The following is a 20,249-nucleotide window of genomic DNA, read 5'->3' as shown; positions in this document are numbered from 1 at the left end:
TCTTTCTAAGCAGCGTTTTCTTTGCAGAAATCGAACAGTGGGCTGCAGTGGTGATGCCGCCGTGGAACAAATGAAAAGCATGCAGGGTACACAGAGTGCTCACCTTCATTATTCTTTATTCGATGTATCCAGCCTCTGCCACATTGTTTTGTACCAAAGGGTTGACATATACGTAAAATACGTCACAGCACCTTCCTCACACTCCGCACAGCAATCTTTATGTGGGGACTGCGATGTACACTCGTTAATATAACAGATTAATGAGCACCGATATGCCTTCACAGTCGTCGTACAAAGCACACCTTTCGAAGCATGCGGTAGCGTCAGCTTGGGGCTACTTTCATACAGGTCGCACACCACTGAGCGCAGATACTGCACGGTTCCGGCCAAAAATATTGCGATTCAGACATATTCACGGAAAATACATTTGTTTGTTGTTTACGTGAATCTTATTGCACGCTTCTGAGCGCTGTGTCTATGAAAACAGATAGTAAGCGCTTGATAAGCTAAACAGAAAGTTGTTTTGTTATGTTCAGTATAGAAACAATAATTATTACTACATGTATGACCAGCGACATATGCTGCACCCAGCTTCCGCAACATTAGCCGCTGACGCCCCTGTTATTACAATGTGCACTCAAAATTATGGGACTGGTCTGTGCAACAAGTATGATGCTGTGCACAACAAATCTTGCGCGCCTCGCTCACTTTCAGCTAGGTAGCTTTCAGTACGACTGTTATCTGTGCGGGTTTTCGTACCAAGAGAGGCTAGTTGCCAGAAACGTCTAACCTGCCTTAAATATCTTAAACTAACAGTTTTATTGTCGAGAACAAGCGATCCCAGCACTGCGGGGCATTGCCCCAGACAAACAAAAGTCGACAAAACCGCCTTTATCCACTTTTTCACTGTGATCCGCAGGAAGATACCGCGTGCACAAAACTCGCACTTTCGCGCACATAATTGGTCGGATGCGCGCAGCAAGTCTCCTTTACGGAATCAGATATCGGGCGTAGTGCCGCAGTCTTTCAACGTCACTCCCACTGGAAATTTGCAAAAGGTAAGCAGCGACACCACGTTGCCGACCGACCTTCTGATCACCACGAGGTAGAAAATGTCCCCACCGCAGGTTTTAGACTTCAGTAAATCCGACGAATGATGAACGTTCGTCACTCACATCAAGCATGCTTTGTTTTGCTGGCAAACAATCCTTGTTTACGATTAGTGCTCGTCAATGGATTTGCGCTCGCTTGCGGCCTCGTCAATGTCTGCCCATCGCTTGCGCAATGAGCGTGTCCTCCTTTCGCTCAGCAAAGATGGAGGTTCAGTCACCGAGTTCCTACAGGCGACTGCATCTTTTCAGAAGCTATAGCACGTTCCAAGAGCACGGTGTGTAGACTGGGTAGGAAACGAAGCGCACGAGCACAGGACCGTAGAGTCCGAGCAGTGTGCTGACACCAGCGAGAACGGAAGCCCAACCCAGGCGGCAGTGCCCGAGAGAGAAGGCTCCGGAGCCGTCACCGCAGTGAGCTTGTGCAAAGGGCGTGGCCAGGAACCAGGGGAACAGTAGAAGAGCCGTCGCCTGCAGAACCACTGCGGTGACAGAATTGTTGTTAAGGTTACATTCGCAATACATTCAGCTTCCTAAACAGCTCATGCTAGCGTGTACCAATGCATAAAATCATCGTGCAGCTTCAATTGTCTTTAAGCAAGTAGATGTCTAACACTGTTGGGTTCGAGCACTACCACAAGGTAATTTTTCAGTTACTATTGATTTCGCGTAGCATTGTGTTGCTCAGAGCTCTCGAAAGCGCGCATAGACTTTTGTAGTTTATAACATCCGAAAACAATAACGAAAAGGGCAAGGCCTGTGCAGAAACACCATCAACAAAGAATCCCATTTTAACCGAACAGCTATACACTCCTTGGAAGCTATGCGCTGTAATAAAGGATTTGTACGTTTGAGATGTATATTCATTTCAATTAGGATATTTAGGTAGCGTTCCTTGTGTAATTCGTCATTGCGTCAGTATCATAGCCGTTAACTAGCACGTCAGTAGCGGATGCATAGCTGACTGTACATTTAACGCCAATTTTTCATGTATATGTTGTATCCAATGGTGTCAACGCCAAAGTGGAGGGCGACGGCCATCCTTCTTCGCTCCTACCTGACTCTTTTCACGCAGCCTTAGGGGGAGCGCGAAAGGAGAATACGCTATCCTGTCTAAGAAGTCCATCACCGCATTTAAACATTCGAACGATTTAATGTTCTAGTGTAACAGCATGTCCATCTAGTTAAGAAGGCGTCCTGCAACTCAGTTGGTGGAGAGCACGTCCCCATTGCATCAGCACCTTTGTATCGGCGAATAAGATACGACCACTACCGACCATCAACCCCTAGAAAAACTGTAGATAAAGGCAAAAAAAATTATTCGCAATAAAAAAATGTATTGGTCAATAAAAGGTGCTTGTTCAAAGAACTCTTGATAATTTGTTTCCTGTTTATTATGGAAAACCCCAGACAGACATGTTGTTTACTGCATAAAGGATGTTCGTTAAGGTTCGTCACGGTGCGCACGTTGTGCGCGTGATTGTAACGTTTTGTGCATCATCAAGGCGCGACTTTTCCGTGATCATTCACTTTTGATATAGCATTACAGCTTATGCACAGCAAAATCACTGCTCGAAAGCACAAAAACGACTTGGTCCCCTTGGTTAATGTGAATACGACCAAGGGCAGTTTGCTCACTGGGGTTGCGCCACTAAAAAGCCTAACGCAGGGAGTTCTCCAACGCTGCCGTAACCTAACGCTGTGCGCAACCTTATGAAGAAAAAAAAAACGCACTGTCGCTCTAATTGCACAACATATACCGCGTATTTTTTTGGAGGGGTGTCATGTCCATTCAGCTTGACTGTAAATGTTTTGCGCACTACCATCGTGATCCCTTACAGTAAGGCTTGTGCAAGGAGGGAAGAGAAACGCGCGAGCGGTGCCGAGAGCCGTAGCTTGACGCTGATTGTCAGGACTGAAGCCCAGTGTCTAGGATTGCGGGGCCGCACCACGTCCCACGATTTTCCGGCCAAATGGGATTTTTCACACCTGCTACGCGTACCGTCAAAGTTTGCTGTTTGTCAGTAATACGACTCAATTGTTTCCCTGGTGTTTGGTTTCAAAGGTATTTAAAGAATTAAATATTAGAGGAATATGACGAATTATAGAGAAGGTAATGTTAGACATCCATATGCGTAGTTATAATTTCCACCGCGCCGTATGGCACGCAACCATTATATTTATGGAACCGATCGATAGCCACTTATAGCATAACACGAAAGCTAAGCTTTACACAAGTATCGAAAGAAAGTTGCTGTTGATAAATCGCAGCTTCCTACTCTGCAGTCAAGGAATCGAAAATGTGGAGTGGCATTGTTTGGTCTGCTGTCGGCCTGTTACGATAGTCAGTGACTTGCGTTTAGTACGTAGTCTCTGCGACTAGCTCATTTCTCCTTATGTGCTCTGTTGCTCTGAGGTAATAACAGTAACATAAAAATTCGCAATAAGGGTATGTAAGACGGGGCTTTCTTTTCTACGTTCATGATGCGTTTGCATTTGTGTATAGGTTGGTATAGTCTGCGTAAGGAGATATTGCTGGCTCTATGATCTGTTTCTTTTTTTCAGTTTAAGTCAAGGCACACGAACAGAGGGTTTCTTATGATGCAAAAGCAATAACGGATATTACGTGTAGCAATGCACGACGTGAAAATCATTATACAACACTGAGGCAAATAAATACATATTATTTTGATCTTCCTAATTATTCTGCTGAAGTATCTTTATTACAAAACACCACCTGTAAAGCTTTAGGGGACACAAGCTTGGAGAAGCCATCTGTAAAACTCCACTAACCAAATTATTATATGAAACGTTGTAAACATTTTGAATAAAACAGCCAAACAAAATGAAGAGCTAAGAGAGCTACCTCAATAATAGGGTCGAGATTTAAACTGCTCGTGGAAAAGAGTAGATCAAAATAAGTGCAGATTTTTGATGACACTGTACAAAATGATGCTGAATCTTTTGAGAATGACTGATTTCATACAAAGCAAAATGTGCACAAAATGATCCAATATGCCCTTAATGTACAGCTAAACTTTGCCACAGCATGTTGGTGATACGGGTTTGCTGTTTCCCACTTTGCAGAATTCGCAGCAACTACATAAAAAAATAAGAGAAACGACAAAACCTCGTTTTTCATCGTCGCACTGTGAGGGCTGCTTTTCATTGGTCCAAATATAAACCGCAATTTAAAAAGTACTATATAGCCTGCCACTAGAACATAGATGTCTACATTCGATGCTACAGTTACGTACCCGAAAGCAAGAACTGACGTTTTTACGGACTGTGAGAAGACACCATTTGAAGACGCGCGATCCTGAAAACAGAACTCCACCACAGAGGTAGGGTGGCTGTGGGCTAAAAAAGAAGGAATCGATTATGCGGAACTATGCGCTACCGACTTCCGGACATCTCACTGAAGGGTGCATTGGCACAAAGGGTCCGCGGGTGAAAGGTGCTACTCTTGCAAGGGAAAGAAGCAAAGCCAGCCTTTAATATAGGTGAAAGGGCGCAACGCTTGCGGTGAGTCAGCTAGCAATCCTGTTGATCGGGTGCAGGAGCTACGAGCTCGGGCCAAAGAAGGTGGCGGCAGGAAGGGTGGGGGGAGGCGTCCCTCTTGTGGGGGGAGATTCCATAGGTCGGTCCGGACGCTGGGGGGATCTCCCATCACCTCACCGCGTTACCTCGCACAATACAAAGAGTGCCGGATTGCGGGGAAAGATTAAAGCTCTTCTGGTTGTAGACCTGTCTCGTTCGGTATTCGGCCTCCTTTATCCGCCTGAGAGATGGCTTTCTCTTGACGGCGCAGCATGCTAGAAGTGCAGAGGTCGAGTCATCGCTCCGTGCTCCGCGCGTTCGTGGGACGGATAAGTTCGAGTGCGGGGTTCCTGCCCCCATCAGGGTTCAGGATGCGCGAGGTTATGGCTTGAGCGAGTTGGACAAAGCGAGGGATAGACTACTGGTTTCAGTAGCGGGCTTTGGTGTGGAGAAATGGCGCGAGGAGTACGCGTTGTCAAATGAATTCATTAGACGCCAGCTAAGTGAGGCCTTGGAGGCTCGTATGGTACACGAATCTATACTTGTTCGCATTGCACATATACAAGTATTGGCGTGTGCTTCAACAGGGATATGCTTATGAAGCTGCACCAGTTCACAGAAATGACAGCCCTAGCTGTGGACATGAGAAAAATACCAGTGATTATTATTGGGCCATGAAAGAGGAAGCGGTCCACAGAGTGGGATTTAAAGAGTAATGGACATGTTCTTGACGAAGATACCACAGCTTTACATACTATTTCGCTTCTTTGAACAACAAATGCGAACCAATCGGAATCTGACAATGCACATCGCGTGCATAATTTGTTAGTCTACGAATGTCAACATTATCACTGTTTGAAATACCTGATCTTCTCTCGCAATTTATTTTTTCTTAGAAAAGCAAATACAACTCCGTCAGGACAACCGAATTAAGCGTTAGAATGTTATACTGGAAGTAACAATACTGGGCTGTTATTTGTTGCATTTATTTCGAGACACTGTTAACATTAAGTTCAAATAAAAGCGTACATTCGCTCACGAAGTATGGCACCAGCGCTTTCACGGCCTGAAAATTACGAAAGACGTCGAGCACCAATGTATCTGCAGCATCTTCGCTAGGGCATCACCCACATCAAGCATGACGGAAAAGACGTCCAGAAATAATTTATTTTTGCTAAAAGCAGGGGTCCATCTTCGGAGTTCTGTTTTTTTCCACAAATATTTATGAAAATCATTCGTCATGCATTGTCACATGCATCAAACCAGGCCCGAGCGTGTCTTAGCGACTAGTTCACCTACTCATTGTGGGCCCTATTTTGACCTCTATGTATTTGTCCTTTCATCAACACCCCTTCTTGCCATACCTCACTGCAATCAGCTCCCGAAGACATCGCACGTCAGTAGTCTATGGACACACATGGCGTCAAATGAAAGCCCAACACGTTCTACGTATTCTTCATTATTATGGTTGCGTAATACTCGTGGAACTACGGCGTAAATAATAAGTTGTGCGGGTTAAGACGAAATGTTACATTGGGAGCTCATATCCCCCCCAAAAAAATGCAAACGACGAAACAAGTTCCTCGGTGACGACGGCACCGAGTTCGAGTAGGGTTATTTCATCTAAAAGGAAATACAAAAACCTACTAACTCCAGGAACTGGATATTAAACTTATATCATTAAGATTTTTAAGTGCAGAATTTCCAAAAACTAAAGTTTGAGGTTACAACTCTGTAAATCCGCAATGAAAAAAAAATGACATGACATTTCAGTAAACTGCAAGTAATGTTACATGAAAAGTGGACAACAAAACTCCTACTCCTGTAATACAGTACTTGTTTGTAAATAGAAATGTTGTATAATCCTCATAAACAATGTAACCGATTTCCCTTAAGCTGTGTATTCAATATCAATTTGGTCCTCTTGAGAATTGCAACGTCTGTTTCTGTTGCAGAGTTGCAATTATGGAATATTCGTAATTCAATTTTTTTACCACAGATTTTTGTCTATTTCGGTACAACACTGAGTTCAGAATTTAAAATTGGGCGTCCTACGCTTGCTAGAGTATGACATCTCACACACAAGAAAGTTCTTTAAAATAGGTCGAGTGGTTGTCTCATCAAAGCATTTCTGTGGTTTCCATATGTGCAACTAGGAAAATTGGAGTTGGTTCCATGTAAAGTTTCCTCTTGAAGACAGGAAAAACTAGAAGTCGGCGTAATTTTGCTACAATGTGAAGCTCGGGGGACGCTACGTTGCTGCAAATGTTGCTGGAGTGAATAATCTGGCTCTGATTTGCGAAGTAAGCAACTTATGCAGACCAAAACTGGATCTGCATAAACAGGAATATGAAGGAAGGTTCAGTGTTTTTGTATATGACTAGTTTCTTCAATCTGGCCACGCCCAACTTGGATTCTCGTTATACAGCGATTCGATTTCTCGTCAGGTGTGGGGATAGCTTACCTTGTATGTCTAGATATGAACATGATGGCAATGAATCGTGTGATTCCATAGGCAATAGGTGTTTCTGTGCTGAGAAAAAGGCCGACTCCCAGTTATGCTAAAGATATACGTGGTTTGTTTACACAATATTGGTGTCCTTGCACCGTGTAAGTTAAAGTTACGCATGTATTGACATTTCTTACAGTGAATTCACGCGTATTAGTGATCTGTTATGTTTTAGTTTGAAAGAAATGTACCCAGATATTTTCTGTAACACTTCCCGTAAGTGCAGACAGCAGTCACTTTATTGTTTATGTATCACTAATACCCATCGTAAAAAGACACATAAGTTACTCAGTTGTGGCTACATTCGACTAAAGTATGTGATTGCCTTTTTTGGTGATTTGATAGTTTAAACCTGCATATCATCTATGAGGGGGAAAATAGTGCAAATCTATACGGACGAGGACGTGATACAAGAAGACTGCAGGCGCGCTAATTTTCTCCTTAGGATAATTGCCTTAACAAGCCCTGCTAGTATTCTTATTATCTGCTCGTTTGTTTTTAGAGCGCAGCTTTTATGAGGCCGTTCCAGTGGTGAGCGTCGGCGTAACCGTGCGAACGAGCACAGCGAAAGATGAAAGCGAACGCGGAGAGCAGTGGTGGGATGAGAGACGCAAGGAAGAAAGCGGTGAGGAGAGTGCAGCGCAACCAGCAGGAGGGGAGCGGAGGAGGATATGGCGAAAAGGTTGAGGAGGAAAGCGGGGTGCCCGGTACGACCAGGTATGCGGCCAGAGCCGACACCAAGTGCTAGCGTGGGCTTCGAAACCACTGCTCATGCGCTACTTCACTTGCAGCGTGCCGCCGTTAGGAAATGCGCTCCGCACGAACCACGTGTTACCGTGTTCGCTGTTGCTTTATGAACACTGAGCAACGCAACAGGTGCAAATGCTTCGTCTGCCGCTGCTGGTAAACAAGCTGCCTGAGAAAAAACCCAGCGCTGCCGACGAGAGCGCCTTGTCCTTCAGGATCAAATTGTCTGCCGTAATATATCGCGAATTAAAAACACCTAAATAGCTGTCCTCCAAATTGGTATTAGGAAGTATACTTATCCTCAATGCATTATTTTTCTTTCTTACAGCGAAGCTGTTTACCTCTAACCCCCGTATGCATCCTGCGCATGCGTTCCCCCTGAGCTGCTTGCGTGCGCATCGGGGACACGGCACATGGACAGGAATGCGCGCGCAGCCGACCGTTTGTGTGTGAGGAAGGAAAGAGTGCGGCAACGGGACCCTGTGTACGTGGCCCGCGCTTCCTTGGTTATAACGTCACGCGCGTCGGAGGTGCAGGTGCTGCTGGAATGGAGAAAGGTAGGGGCGAGGAAAACCATTTAGAGCGCGAACTTGTGCCGCCTAAACAACATACAACACGACAGGGATAGAGAAGCGCAATCAATGGTCATGTGGTGCATTCGATTTTTCTAAGTTCGTCCACTTTTTATCGATGCCCTGTCTTCGACTGTAGCGCCTTCAAATGTGCTTGCGTCTATTCAGGAATGTGCTGTATGGGATGTTTTTAATAATCCACTCGCTGTGAGAGATACGAGCACCGCGTTTTGTGCAGCGCGAGCGTACTCGACTCTAACGTGCGTACGCGTGGGGTCCTTGCGCACCGCTATTGTCATTCTCGTCTTGTTCGAGACAGCGCGAGACTACTCGTTTTCCCAAAGCAGTGGCTTTAAGGGCAGTCAACAACATTCGGGTCTACTTTTTGCGGCTTACGAGTTCGTCTACACACTTGGGCACTCCTGTCAACTAAAAGCTCTGTCGCGACACGCGACCCCGCGTTCAGCAAAGCGCTTGCGTGCAGTGTACGCGGTGTAATGAACGCATTACTAAAACGATCTGTTATTCGTGCTGCGTGGACAACATGAATTATTCTTGAAGCCGAATCACTTGTGACATAACACGTTTGGCGCGTAACCTGAAACAGCGAGTGTGTCTTAAACTGAAATGAAACAGTGGCAACAAGCATCGATATTTAGATCAAGGCGAGCACTGGCGAAAAGTAAAACAACACATCCGTGGGAGCTAAAAAGACTAAATAAAAAGAACGTTTCTGCATCGGTGAAAACAAAAGCGAACTAACAAACAATACGTGTTTCTAGTTAACTGCTTTAGGGTTGCAAGAGAAGACTCTTCTGAGTGCTGGCACTGCAGTTATAACACAGGGGGCTGTGACAGCTACTCTACCACGTACCACGTAGCCTCAGCAGCACTTAAGCATTCTACACAACATTGGAGTAAATCACGGTGTGGCAACTTTTGTTGTCGAAGTGCCTCGCAACACTCAGTTACACCTTGCGTAGCTGCCGCGCAACGGCATGATTTGTTCCTCAATGGCTGCACGATGAGCCCTACAATTTAAGCCCCCGAATTACGGCTGGAAATGCGCTCTGCTGTATAATCTTGCTCCGTTATAGGCTCTTTCTCCGAGAGATCAATCTCACTTGTGTGGTGCCAGCTGCGAAGCGGCAGTGCGAGACATGATGTCGGTAGAGCGCAATCCTCTCGCCGTCCTAATTCCCCTGGTGGGTTCTGACGGGCGCTGAATTTGTGTAGGTGTTCCGCACTTTCACGTTAACGTAAGAGAACTGTGTTGCACTTGAGCTCCATGAAAAGCAAAAGTTAGCAACATGCGAGGGCTGGATTAGTGTACCCAATGAAGACGTTCCCAAAGCTCAGAGCGGCACTTTCATGAAAAAAAAAAGAATAAGACTGCGCTCAGCATGTTCTTTGCTTGAGCAAGAAGGTTGCAACGAAATCTTCTTGCTTTCTGTCGAACTTGATACCAAGGCAAATAGTACGATGGAAAACTCCACATGCTTAGTTAAATTGTAATTAACGTAGATGTGTGTTAGGTTTGGTGAGTTAGCGGCTTCTTGAAAGAACCATATGGCAGCTGGTGCAATCACCACCAGATATTTCCATCAATGAGGAAAATATTCCGAGACATATTGTAAAAAGAACAAGTGTACTTGGGCATAGAGAGATGTCTGCTTTTGCCCCAGCGAAGATTAGGAAAGTGCTTCCTGGTGTTGGTGTCCGCCGTGAAATCACAAAAACAATTTTTTTTTCATTTACTAACACGGCTGCACTAACTTTCAGTTGGGTGCGCACTACTCAACTCCATACCTCACTATGACAGTGAGCTTCGTGTAAGGCTCGCTGTCAGAGAACACCTAGGGGTAGTATAGATTTCAGCAAATATGGCCATAAAATTTACCACTGTCATTTGTTGAGTCGTACAGGCGGCGACAAGTACACTGCACCACAATCTGAACGGTGTCAATGAACTCAAACTTTCCGCATCCGCCGTAGTTCCTCAGTGGCTATGGTGTTAGTCTGCTGAGCACGAGGTCGCGGGATCGAATCCCGGCCACGGCGGCCGCATTATGATGGGGGCGAAATGCGGAAACACCCGTGTGCTTATGTTTAGGTGTACGTCAAAGAACCCCAGGTGGTCGAAATTTCCGGCGTCCCCCACTACGGCATGCCTCATAGTCAGAAAGTGATCTTGGCCCATAATAACCCACAATTTAATTCTTTTTCAAAAATTGCGCCAATCATGCCGTTGCTATCATCGCGCCGATCTATCCCGCGATCGTCTGCGTTAAAATTTTCGCAAGCCGAGGTTGAGATTTCAGAGGATATTACCACTCTGTGGCCGTGAAAGGCTTTATACGCTTCATCCTGGTACCGTTTAAGTTTCAGTGCTTCTGCGTCCGTTCTTTTTTTGCGTGCGAGATAGTTGACTATTTCCCTTCTGGTCTGCATGAACTGGGAGTTTGCCAATGAGAAAAGCGTCACCTACGTGTATTGCTGAGCGCAGCGGAAAACCACACGCGCGCACGAGTACAGTTCTGTTTCTACAGATTCCCGGCACTACCTCCAATCTTTATCGGCTTGAAAGCACGCGCTGCTTACCGCCAGCTGCTTGGGCATGTCCTATGACAGCGGCGGCGGCCACTCTGTTGGGCGTTCCGTGCATCGCTAACGACAGGATGGCAAGCACGGCCCCGATGCAGAGCACCGCCGACCCAGAGCTGAACAGCAGGAATCCGGCACGCCACGTGACGGAAGGGAACCTGGCACCTCCATGTGGTTCCTCGTGACCAGGGGGCATGTCGTCGAACCTGAAACACAGCGCGTCACCCCTCACCGCTGCTACGCTGATGGCATCGTCAGAGTCTCGGTAGCAGGCCCCGTAGAGACCCAGCATGTACGCGAGGTCATCGGGGTCATAGGTCAACGGAGGCCTGTACACGTCCGTCCGCTCGCGCACCAGCCACTCGGGTTGAACGAGGCTCACGAGACTCATAAGGGCCACCAGTGTGGAGAGCAGCGCCCACGCCACGGACACTGGCCACGATGTCTTGTGGTGCAAGACGTGCACGCGCCGCGGTGGAAGGAACAGCGCCGCAGTCGTGACGTCTGGGGGACAGAGAAGCGGGTGCGCGGGACAAAATCCGGGCGCAATGTCGTCTAACGTCGGCCCGATGCCTTCTGACGCGCGACATTTAATTCCTTTGCGGATGATCATTGATACCAGTTCACTTGGTCTACCTTGCCGAATATTGCCGGACGGATTTCACTGTTTCTCGTGTTCTTTGAAGGGTCGTTTCACTCGAAGCGAATCAAGCTTCTCATCAGTACGTATGTCAAAATTTGATACCGACTTGTGCTGACTAAAGTTCGTGAGGAATACGCCCTTTTCTCGTCGGATTCACAACGGCTCTCATTATATTGGCACACTTTCTTTATATGAGTGTTCCTCTCTTTTTTTTGTCGCAAAGAAGCAAGGTTTCTTACCGAAGTAAATCTATAGTACACAAGGGAGTACACGTGCTACTCAAATCAGTACTCCAGCCCAATACTGAGAGATTCCAAAACGCCGAACCCCAAACACTTATAAACTACTATAGAACTGTTGCTGATATTCTTCCTCTTACTTTCACATCACCAGTGCATTTACCCTTGCAAGTAGCAGCCTAACAAAACACACAATCATTTGTACTTCTGGCTTGTAAAAATGTAAGCATTCGGGGGAACCTATCTTCCTGGTGCTTACGCGACAAAGTTTGAATAAAGATGCCGCGTAATCATGTTTCTAGACGAAATTACGGTGCGTACGCGCTCCTTTGCGGAAGGTCCTTAGCGAAATGCAAACCAACCCGGTGTCTGGCAATCGACCAACGGCAACCACAGTATGCACGTCCGCCTGCCTAATTAGCGCACAGAGGTCCGGTCGAAATTCGATGTCGCTGCTACCGAATGCTGCACGGCTGACGGCAAGTGTAGCGTCTTCCGAGGTGTTCCTCTTCCACGACCTGGCGATCGCGAAGCCACGAGAATCCCGGAGCCTCCGCAGCTCTCATCGGTGCGAGCACTCAACCGAGAAAACAACTCGAGACGGCGTCGAAACTGTCGGTCGAACCGCGTAGCACTGCGCACTCCTCTTGCGTGCAAGTAGGTGCGGCGCACGCCGAGAGCGCTGCAACGGCGCAGAACGCCGCTGGCGCGCCACCTCTTCCTCGATCCCCAGCGATGCCGCCGGGTTCCTTGAGCGACAGCATCGGAATGAGAGGGCGTTCTCCGGGGCTCGCGGATGCCCCCTTCCAGACGGGGGAGCCTCCCTCTGCCTCCGCGGATCCCTCCTTTCCTCGAATGCTCCCGGAGGACCAGCGTTGCCAGGCCAACAAGTGGCGCTGTCCCTGCGCAACGGAACGCGCGCTGCCGCTACGCCGCCACAGCCGCCTTTGCTCGAAGAACGAGCGCATGCGCTCTGCTCTCCCCTCTGAGCCCGAGCACATCCTCCCTCCTCGGAGCCCAGCTCCCGAAGAGAGAGGCCGTTTTCTCCCTTCTCTACTCCTATTTCAGTTCCTTCTATTCTGGAATTTATCTACTTTCCGGGTAGGCTCTCGTTTATTTACATCTTTTTTTGTCGTGTTGTCGCGGATGTATCTGTCCTCGGCCAGTCATTCCTTTTGTTTTCTGGTTTCGTAACATCCCCGATTTCATACAGGGGAGCCGTCGTCGTCCTCATCCGGGGTTTCTTGTATGTCCCTGAGCGCCCACCGACAGTGGGGGCAAACCGGCTGTTCGGGATTTACTGGTTTCACTCTCATATGTTCTGTTATTTTTCACATACGTGCGCCACAAGACCGCTGTCAAAGGGATTTTATGCGCTTCTGTGGATGGAGTTGGCGTGTTGCATTGAGGTTGCCCTAAAGGCAGCATTTAGTTCTCATTGCGTATTTCAATAAAATACTACGACATTCAATCTCATAATTCAGAGGACAAAGCTCAGTGCATAACAGATTGCATCTGTAACCTACACGACGTACGTGCTTATTAATTCTTCTGTCCTTTTGCGCTATATTCTATTACTTTCGATCTCTTGTATTGGAAAGCTATCTATTTTTTATTTGATTTTTTCAATCTCGACTACCATTGCTCCAGCATGTGAAAATGTAGACTCGCATTAGCCAAATGACACAGTTTGGTTGCGTAATTTTTATGCAGTTAATATAGTTTAAGAAGCCCAAGCAAATTGGTGTCCGTGCATTTCTCTGCTGAATTGAATTCTGCGGTTTCACGTGCCAAAACCACGAGTGTATTATGAGGTAGTGGCCGACTCCAGAATAATTTGGACCCCCAGGGGATCTTCGATATGCCCCTATTGCGCGGGAGACAGGCATCTTTGCATCTCGCCACTATCGAAATAAGGCCGCTGGGGCTGGGATTTCATCCCGCGAACTCGTTCTTAGCAACGCAAAACCATAGCCTCTGTGCCACCGCGGCGGGTGACTATGTTTTTCTGAAGCAATCCCAATAGGTGGTATGAAACGTAGTAGTAGTCACCTCTAGCTTAGTACTTAAACTATTCGTTGCTGCGGAAGAAAACCAAGCTAATTTTCCTGCTTGCTGAAGGTTTGTTTGGGCACTAAAATATACTGAGGCGTAAGAGAACTACGATGGAAGCTCCGCTCTAGAGCAATGATACCTTGTGAGAGCTGGGATATTCAGGAAAACCACGTGAACATTACGAACGCATTCTGCGATTCGTCATAATCACTTAGTGTTTCTTTGGCGAGTAAAGGTGACCTGAGCTACACCACTCTGGTGTTTTCTTGCCTGTCAGTTCGCGAACTAGATTGTCCTACCCACATGTATAGTGCAACCTGCGTTGCATTGCCGTCTCTTGTCGCCCGAAGAGACAACGGTATGTGACCGCGCCGCCGCTTTCAATAAAGTCTACGGCATCTGCCTAGCCGCCACTTATTGAGTGCTAGTCTGGGGTGTGCCATTCGAACGCAGGCGTGTTCTCTGGAATTCCGTCTGAGAAGGTTCTCAGCCCCGGTTTGGGAAAGACTGCAAGGTATCAGAAACAAGACTACAGACGTTGGCAAACTGTTACGTCATATAACTTGTACAAGTTTTATAACTTCTAACACCTTGGAACCCTGGGTGTGTTGTGGCGAAGTCTCTTTATTCAGCGTGCACGTAAAGCCATGAAAATTTATTTTCTAACTTCGTACGTTTGATAACTACTGAGGAGGAGAGTGCAGCGGTGGCGTAGAGTGCAGCGGTGGCGTAGAGGTAGAACACCCGCCTCGCGTGCAAGAGGTCCGTGGTTTGAATCCCGGTGCCGGCAATTTTCCACCGGATTAAAAAAAAAGAATCCGCGTGTTGATAAAATTGCATAAACAGGCCTGGAGTGTGGCCTGATCCCGGTGACCAGAACCGGTAACGCACTCCCTCACCAGAGCAGGATTCGGCACCCTGGTGCAGTACTTGGCCACAACCTCCTATATGAACAACACAATCAAACCCCGGCCCTCAGTCCCCAGCAGCTGTGAAGCAACTGACCACGGCGGCGGTCAGACCTGCGACGCAGCTGAGGGTGCTAAGAATCACTGGCTCCGGACAGGCCGCCATTGGAATATGAACCTGGCAACGTTTAACGCTAGAACATTATCTAGTGAGGCGAGTCTAGCAGTGCTATTGGAGGAATTAGAGGGCAGTAAATGGGATATCATAGGGCTCATTGAAGTTAGGAGGCCAAAAGAAGCATATACAATGCTAAAAAGCGGGCACGTCCTGTGCTACCGGGGCTTAGCGGAGAGAAGAGAACTAGGCGTCGGATTCCTGATTAATAAGAATATAGCTGGTAACATACAGGAATTCTATAACATTAACGAGAGGGTGGCAGGTCTTGTGAAACTTAATAAGAGGTACAAAATGAAGATTGTACAGGCCTACGCCCCTACATCCAGTCATGATGACGACGAAGTCGAAAGCTTCCATGAAGACGCAGAATCAGCGATGGGTAGAGGGAAAACTAAATACACTATACTAATGGGCGACTTTAATGCCAAGGTAGGCAAGAAGCAGGCTGGAGACAAGGCCGTGGGGGAATATGGAATAGGCACTAGGAATATCAGGGGATAGTTATTAGTAGAGTTTGCGGAACAGAATAATATGAGGATAATGAATACCTTCTTCCGCAAGCGGGATAGCCGAAAGTGGACATGGAGGAGCCCGAACGGCGAGACTAGAAATGAAATAGACTTCATACTCTGCGCTAACCCTGGCATCATACAAGATGTGGACGTGCTCGTCAAGGTGCGCTGCAGTGACCACAGGATGGTAAGAACACAAATTAGCCTAGACCTGAGGAGGGAACGGAAGAAACTGGTACATAAGAAGCCAATCAATGAGTTAGCGGTAAGAGGGAAAATAGAGGAATTCCAGATCAAGCTAAAGAACAGGTATTCGGCTTTAACTCAAGAAGACGACCGTAGTGTTGAAGGAATGAACGAAAATCTTGTGGGCATCATTAAGGAGTGTGCAGTGGAAGTCGGTGGTAACTCCGTTAGGCAGGATACCAGTAACCTATCGCAGGAGACGAAAGATCTGGTCAAGAAACGCCAATGTATGAAAGCCTCTTACCCTACAGCTAGAATAGAACTGGCAGAATTTTCGAAGTTAATCAACAAGCGTAAGACAGCTGACATAAGGAAGTATAATATGGATAGAATTGAACATGCACTCCGGAACAGAGGAAGCCTAAAAACAGTGAAGAAGAAACTAGGAATTGGCAAGAACCAGATGTATGCGTTAAGAGACAAAGCCGGCAATATCATTACTAATATGGATGAGATAGTTCAAGTGGCTGAGGAGTTCTACAGAGATTTATACAGTACCAGTGGCACCAACGACGATAATGGAAGAGAAAATAGTCTAGACGAACTCGAAATCCCACAGGTAACGCCGGAAGAAGTAAAGAAAGCCTTGGGAGATATGCAAAGGAGGAAGGCAGCCGGGGAGGATCAGGTAACAGCAGGTTTGTTGAAGGATGGTAGGCAGGTTGTTCTAGAGAAACTGGCCACCCTGTATACGCAATGCCTCATAATGTCGAGCGTACCGGAATCTTGGAAAAACGCTAGCCTAATCCTAATCCATAAGAAAGGGGACGCCAAAGACTTGAAAAATTATAGACCGATCAGCTTGCTGTCTGTTGCCTACAAGGTATTTACTAAGGTAATCGCAAATATAATCAGGAACACCTTGGACTTCTGTCAACCAAACGACCAGGCAGGATTCCGTAAAGGCTACTCAACAATAGAACATATTCACACTATCAATCAGGTGATAGAGAAATGTGCGGAATATAACCAACCCTTATATATAGCTTTCATTGATTACGAGAAAGCATTTGATTCTGTCGAAACATCAGCAGTCATGGAGGCATTACGGAATCAGGGTGTAGAGGAGCCGTGTGTAAAAATACTGAAAGATATCTATAGCGGCTCCACAGCCACCGTAGTACTCCATAAAGAAAGCAACAAAATCCCAATAAAGAAATGCGTCAGGCAGGGAGATACGATCTCTCCAATACTATTCAAAGCGTGTTTACAGGAGATATTCAGAGGCCTGGATTGGGAAGAAATGGGGATAAAAGTTAAAGGAGAATACCTTATTAACTTGCGATTCGCTGATGATATTGCCTTGCTTAATAACTCAGGGGACCAACTGCAATGCATGCTCACTGACCTCGAGAGGCAAAGCAGAAGAGTGGGTCTAAAAATTATTCTGCAGAAAACTAATGTTTAACAGGCTCGGAAGAGAACAGCAATTTACAATAGGCAGCGAGGCACTGGAAGTCGTAAGGGAATACATCTACTTAGGGCAGGTAGTGACTGCGGATCCGGATCATGAGACGGAAATAATCAGAAGAATAAGAATGGGCTGGGGCGCGTTTGGCAGGCATTCTCAGATCATTAACAGCAGGTTGCCATTATCCCTCAAGAGAAAAGTGTATAATAGCTGTGTCTTACCAGTACGCACCTACGGGGCAGAAACCTGGAGGCTTACGAAAAGGGTTCTACTCAAATTGAGGACGACGCAACGAGCTATGGAAAGAAGAATGATAGGTGTAACCTTAAGGGATAAGAAAAGAGCAGATTGGGTGAGGGCACAAACGCGAGTTAATGACATCTTAGTTGAAATCAAGAAAAATAAATGGGCATGGGCAGGACATGTAATGAGGAGGGAAGATAACCGATGGTCATTAAGGGTTACGGACTGGATTCCAAGGTGAAGGGAAGCATAGCAGGGGGCGGCAGAAAGTTAGGTGGGCGGATGAGATTAAGAAGTTTGCAGGGACGGCATGGCCACAATTAGTGCATGACCGGGGTTGTTGGAGGAATATGGGAGAGGCCTTTGCCCTGCAATGGGCGTAACCAGGCTGATGATGATGATGAGGAGGAGGAGGAGGACGAGGAGCACGACTAAGGACGAGGAGGAAAAAAAGAGAGAAGGCAGGGATGTTAACCAGAAATGCGTCTGGTTGCCTACCCTACTCTGGGGTACGGGAAAGAGGGAATAGAAAGGTGAGATAGAGAGAGGGAGGGGAAGGGAGGAAAGCGGCGGTGAGCTCGCGCACGCACGCGGAGGGCCTGAGCGAGTCAAAGACGTTCACATAGGCCAGTCGCCCTCAAGAAGACAAAAGTGCCTTCATAGCTTTGAGGATCGACGAGCGAAAGGGATGGTCTTCAAGGAGCACCTGCACAGGCAACGGCCGATCGTCCAGTCGTTGCAATCCGATAAATAATGTTTGTCTTCCCGAGTGAAATCAATGACAATGGCCCAATAAATGTTCGATGTCCTCTTCCACTCCCCACACGTCGCATGCAGCAATGTCGGTCATTCTAATGAAAGTTGTGTACGCCTTCGTGAAAACCACTCCCAACTACAGCCGGTATAGAAGCGATTCCTCACGTCGGTGAAGCCAGGGTGGAGGTCGGAGTTGCAGCAAAGGGTTCAGTTCGTGCAAGCTGATGCGCATTATATTTGGGGTGTTCGAGTCTGTTAAAGAGAGCTTGCGTCCCACGTGACGAAGGTGCCTTGCAGCGTCTGTCCTAAACAGAGGAATGGGAACGCTGTGTTGTTCTTAATGTTACTCTCGAGCAGTTTTGTCAGCTTGATCATTTCCCCTGATTCCGTAATGGCCAAGTAGCTACTGTAAAATAATTTCGTGGCCTTTCTGTTTGACGTCTTGATGAAGCTTGACGATTTCGTGTGTTAGCTTCTCGTGAGCTCCACGTTTGAGAATTGACTGCATGCTGTGTAAAGCCGGTCTCGAGTCAGAAAACAGGGCCCGTATACCAGAACTCTCTGTGCCAATAAATTGAAACGCACTGCTCCAAGCCGTGAGTTCTGCAGCCTTGGAAGTCGTAACATGTCACGTACCGAATCACAGTGTTACTCCTCTTGTCGGTATAAACAAAGCGCCCCCAGAACTGGTTGATATGGTCGATCCGTCAGTATAAATGTTAACGTGGCTACTGTATTTGTCGTACAAAAGCAGCATGCTCAATTGTTTTAGTGCAAGCGGTGGTAGATATGACTTTTTCTGACGTCCTAGATTTCTGAGGTGTACTTCAGGACGGCACAACACAACGTGGAGGAGACACCGACCTTGCCGCAAGTGTGTACCCCGATGTAAGCGAGGAACGATATGCACTGTCAGTTGTGCTAAGTGACGCACGGGTTCTTTCCAAGGAGAGTTCGGCGAGGTGGTAGCAATGGGTCCGGGCAGTGTGCCTGACATGTGGACGCATTGTCTCGACGGCGATGTGTGTCGTGACTGAATAATCTTGAGAAATGGCAATAGTTTCAGCATTGACGCACTGCGTGGTAATCCAAGGTATATTTTCAGAGCTTGGGCTTAAATGCTGTGAACTGTACGCAAATTGGTGTTGCAGGGGTTGGATATTACAGGTAGGCTTTACCGGAGGAACCCAACAAACAACACCTGTGCATCTGTAACATATGGATTGTGTGGATGCCCCCCTGTTCTTTCCTGCAAGGAACCTGAACAGATGACATATCGTAATCAGTCGCTTTTTCACGTGGTTCTCGTGAGGAGTCAGGGACGAGTCTCTGTCAGTCACAACACCCAAGAACCTATGATTTCTCCTGGACGATAACCCTTGCCCTTTAATTGATACGGCGTACGCAGGCATTGACCTCTGGGTAAACGCCACCACTGCGCAATTTTCCCACGGCACCTCCAGACCCTGTTTCCGAAGGTGGTCGCATGATGTTGAATAGGCCACCTTCTGAAGCCGAGCGCGAAGCTGAAGCCGTGTCACCCCCGACGTCCCGATACAGATGTCGTCGGCGTAGATAGAGAATCGAACTTTGCTTGACAGGTCCTCGTGTAGTCCAATAAGGGCTAGAACAAAAACCGTTGGAAGTAGTACTCCTCCCTGAGGGAATTCGCGGCTACTGTAATACTGGAGTGTCGGGCCATCCCCAGGGATCACGTAGAATGATGGCATCTGTAGGTAGCTATGAAGTCAGAGGTAAATCTTGCCACCAAGTCCTATTGCTTCTATGCTTTATGGATACCTTCATGGGTAACGTTATCGTAAACCCGTTTAACGTCTAGAAGCAAGGCAGCAGACATGCGTGTACAGGCCTTCTGGTACTTGACGTACGTTACCAAGTCGACAACGTTGTCTATAGATGAACGGCCACGTCCCCACAACAATTTGCGCCTGGATCCTGTTAATGTGTTTGGACAAA

The 20,249-nt window shown here is 47.1% G+C and overlaps 1 protein-coding gene across 1 annotated transcript; it reads right to left on the bottom strand.

The window, feature by feature from the left end:
• Positions 1-165: 165 nt before the first annotated feature.
• On the bottom strand, positions 166-12,703 carry LOC135901880 (LHFPL tetraspan subfamily member 1 protein-like). Its single transcript, XM_065431707.1, has 2 exons — positions 11,079-12,703; positions 166-1,591 (listed from the first exon to the last, which is right to left on the bottom strand). The coding sequence occupies exons 1-2, from the start codon at positions 11,692-11,694 to the stop codon at positions 1,365-1,367; spliced, it is 843 nt and encodes a 280-aa protein (XP_065287779.1). The 5' UTR covers positions 11,695-12,703; the 3' UTR covers positions 166-1,364.
• Positions 12,704-20,249: the final 7,546 nt, after the last annotated feature.

Source organism: Dermacentor albipictus, chromosome 2, assembly GCF_038994185.2.
Source record: "Dermacentor albipictus isolate Rhodes 1998 colony chromosome 2, USDA_Dalb.pri_finalv2, whole genome shotgun sequence".
NCBI lineage: Eukaryota > Metazoa > Arthropoda > Arachnida > Ixodida > Ixodidae > Dermacentor > Dermacentor albipictus.
Note: the sequence above shows the minus strand (reverse complement) of the source record. Positions and strands in the feature narration are given on the sequence as shown.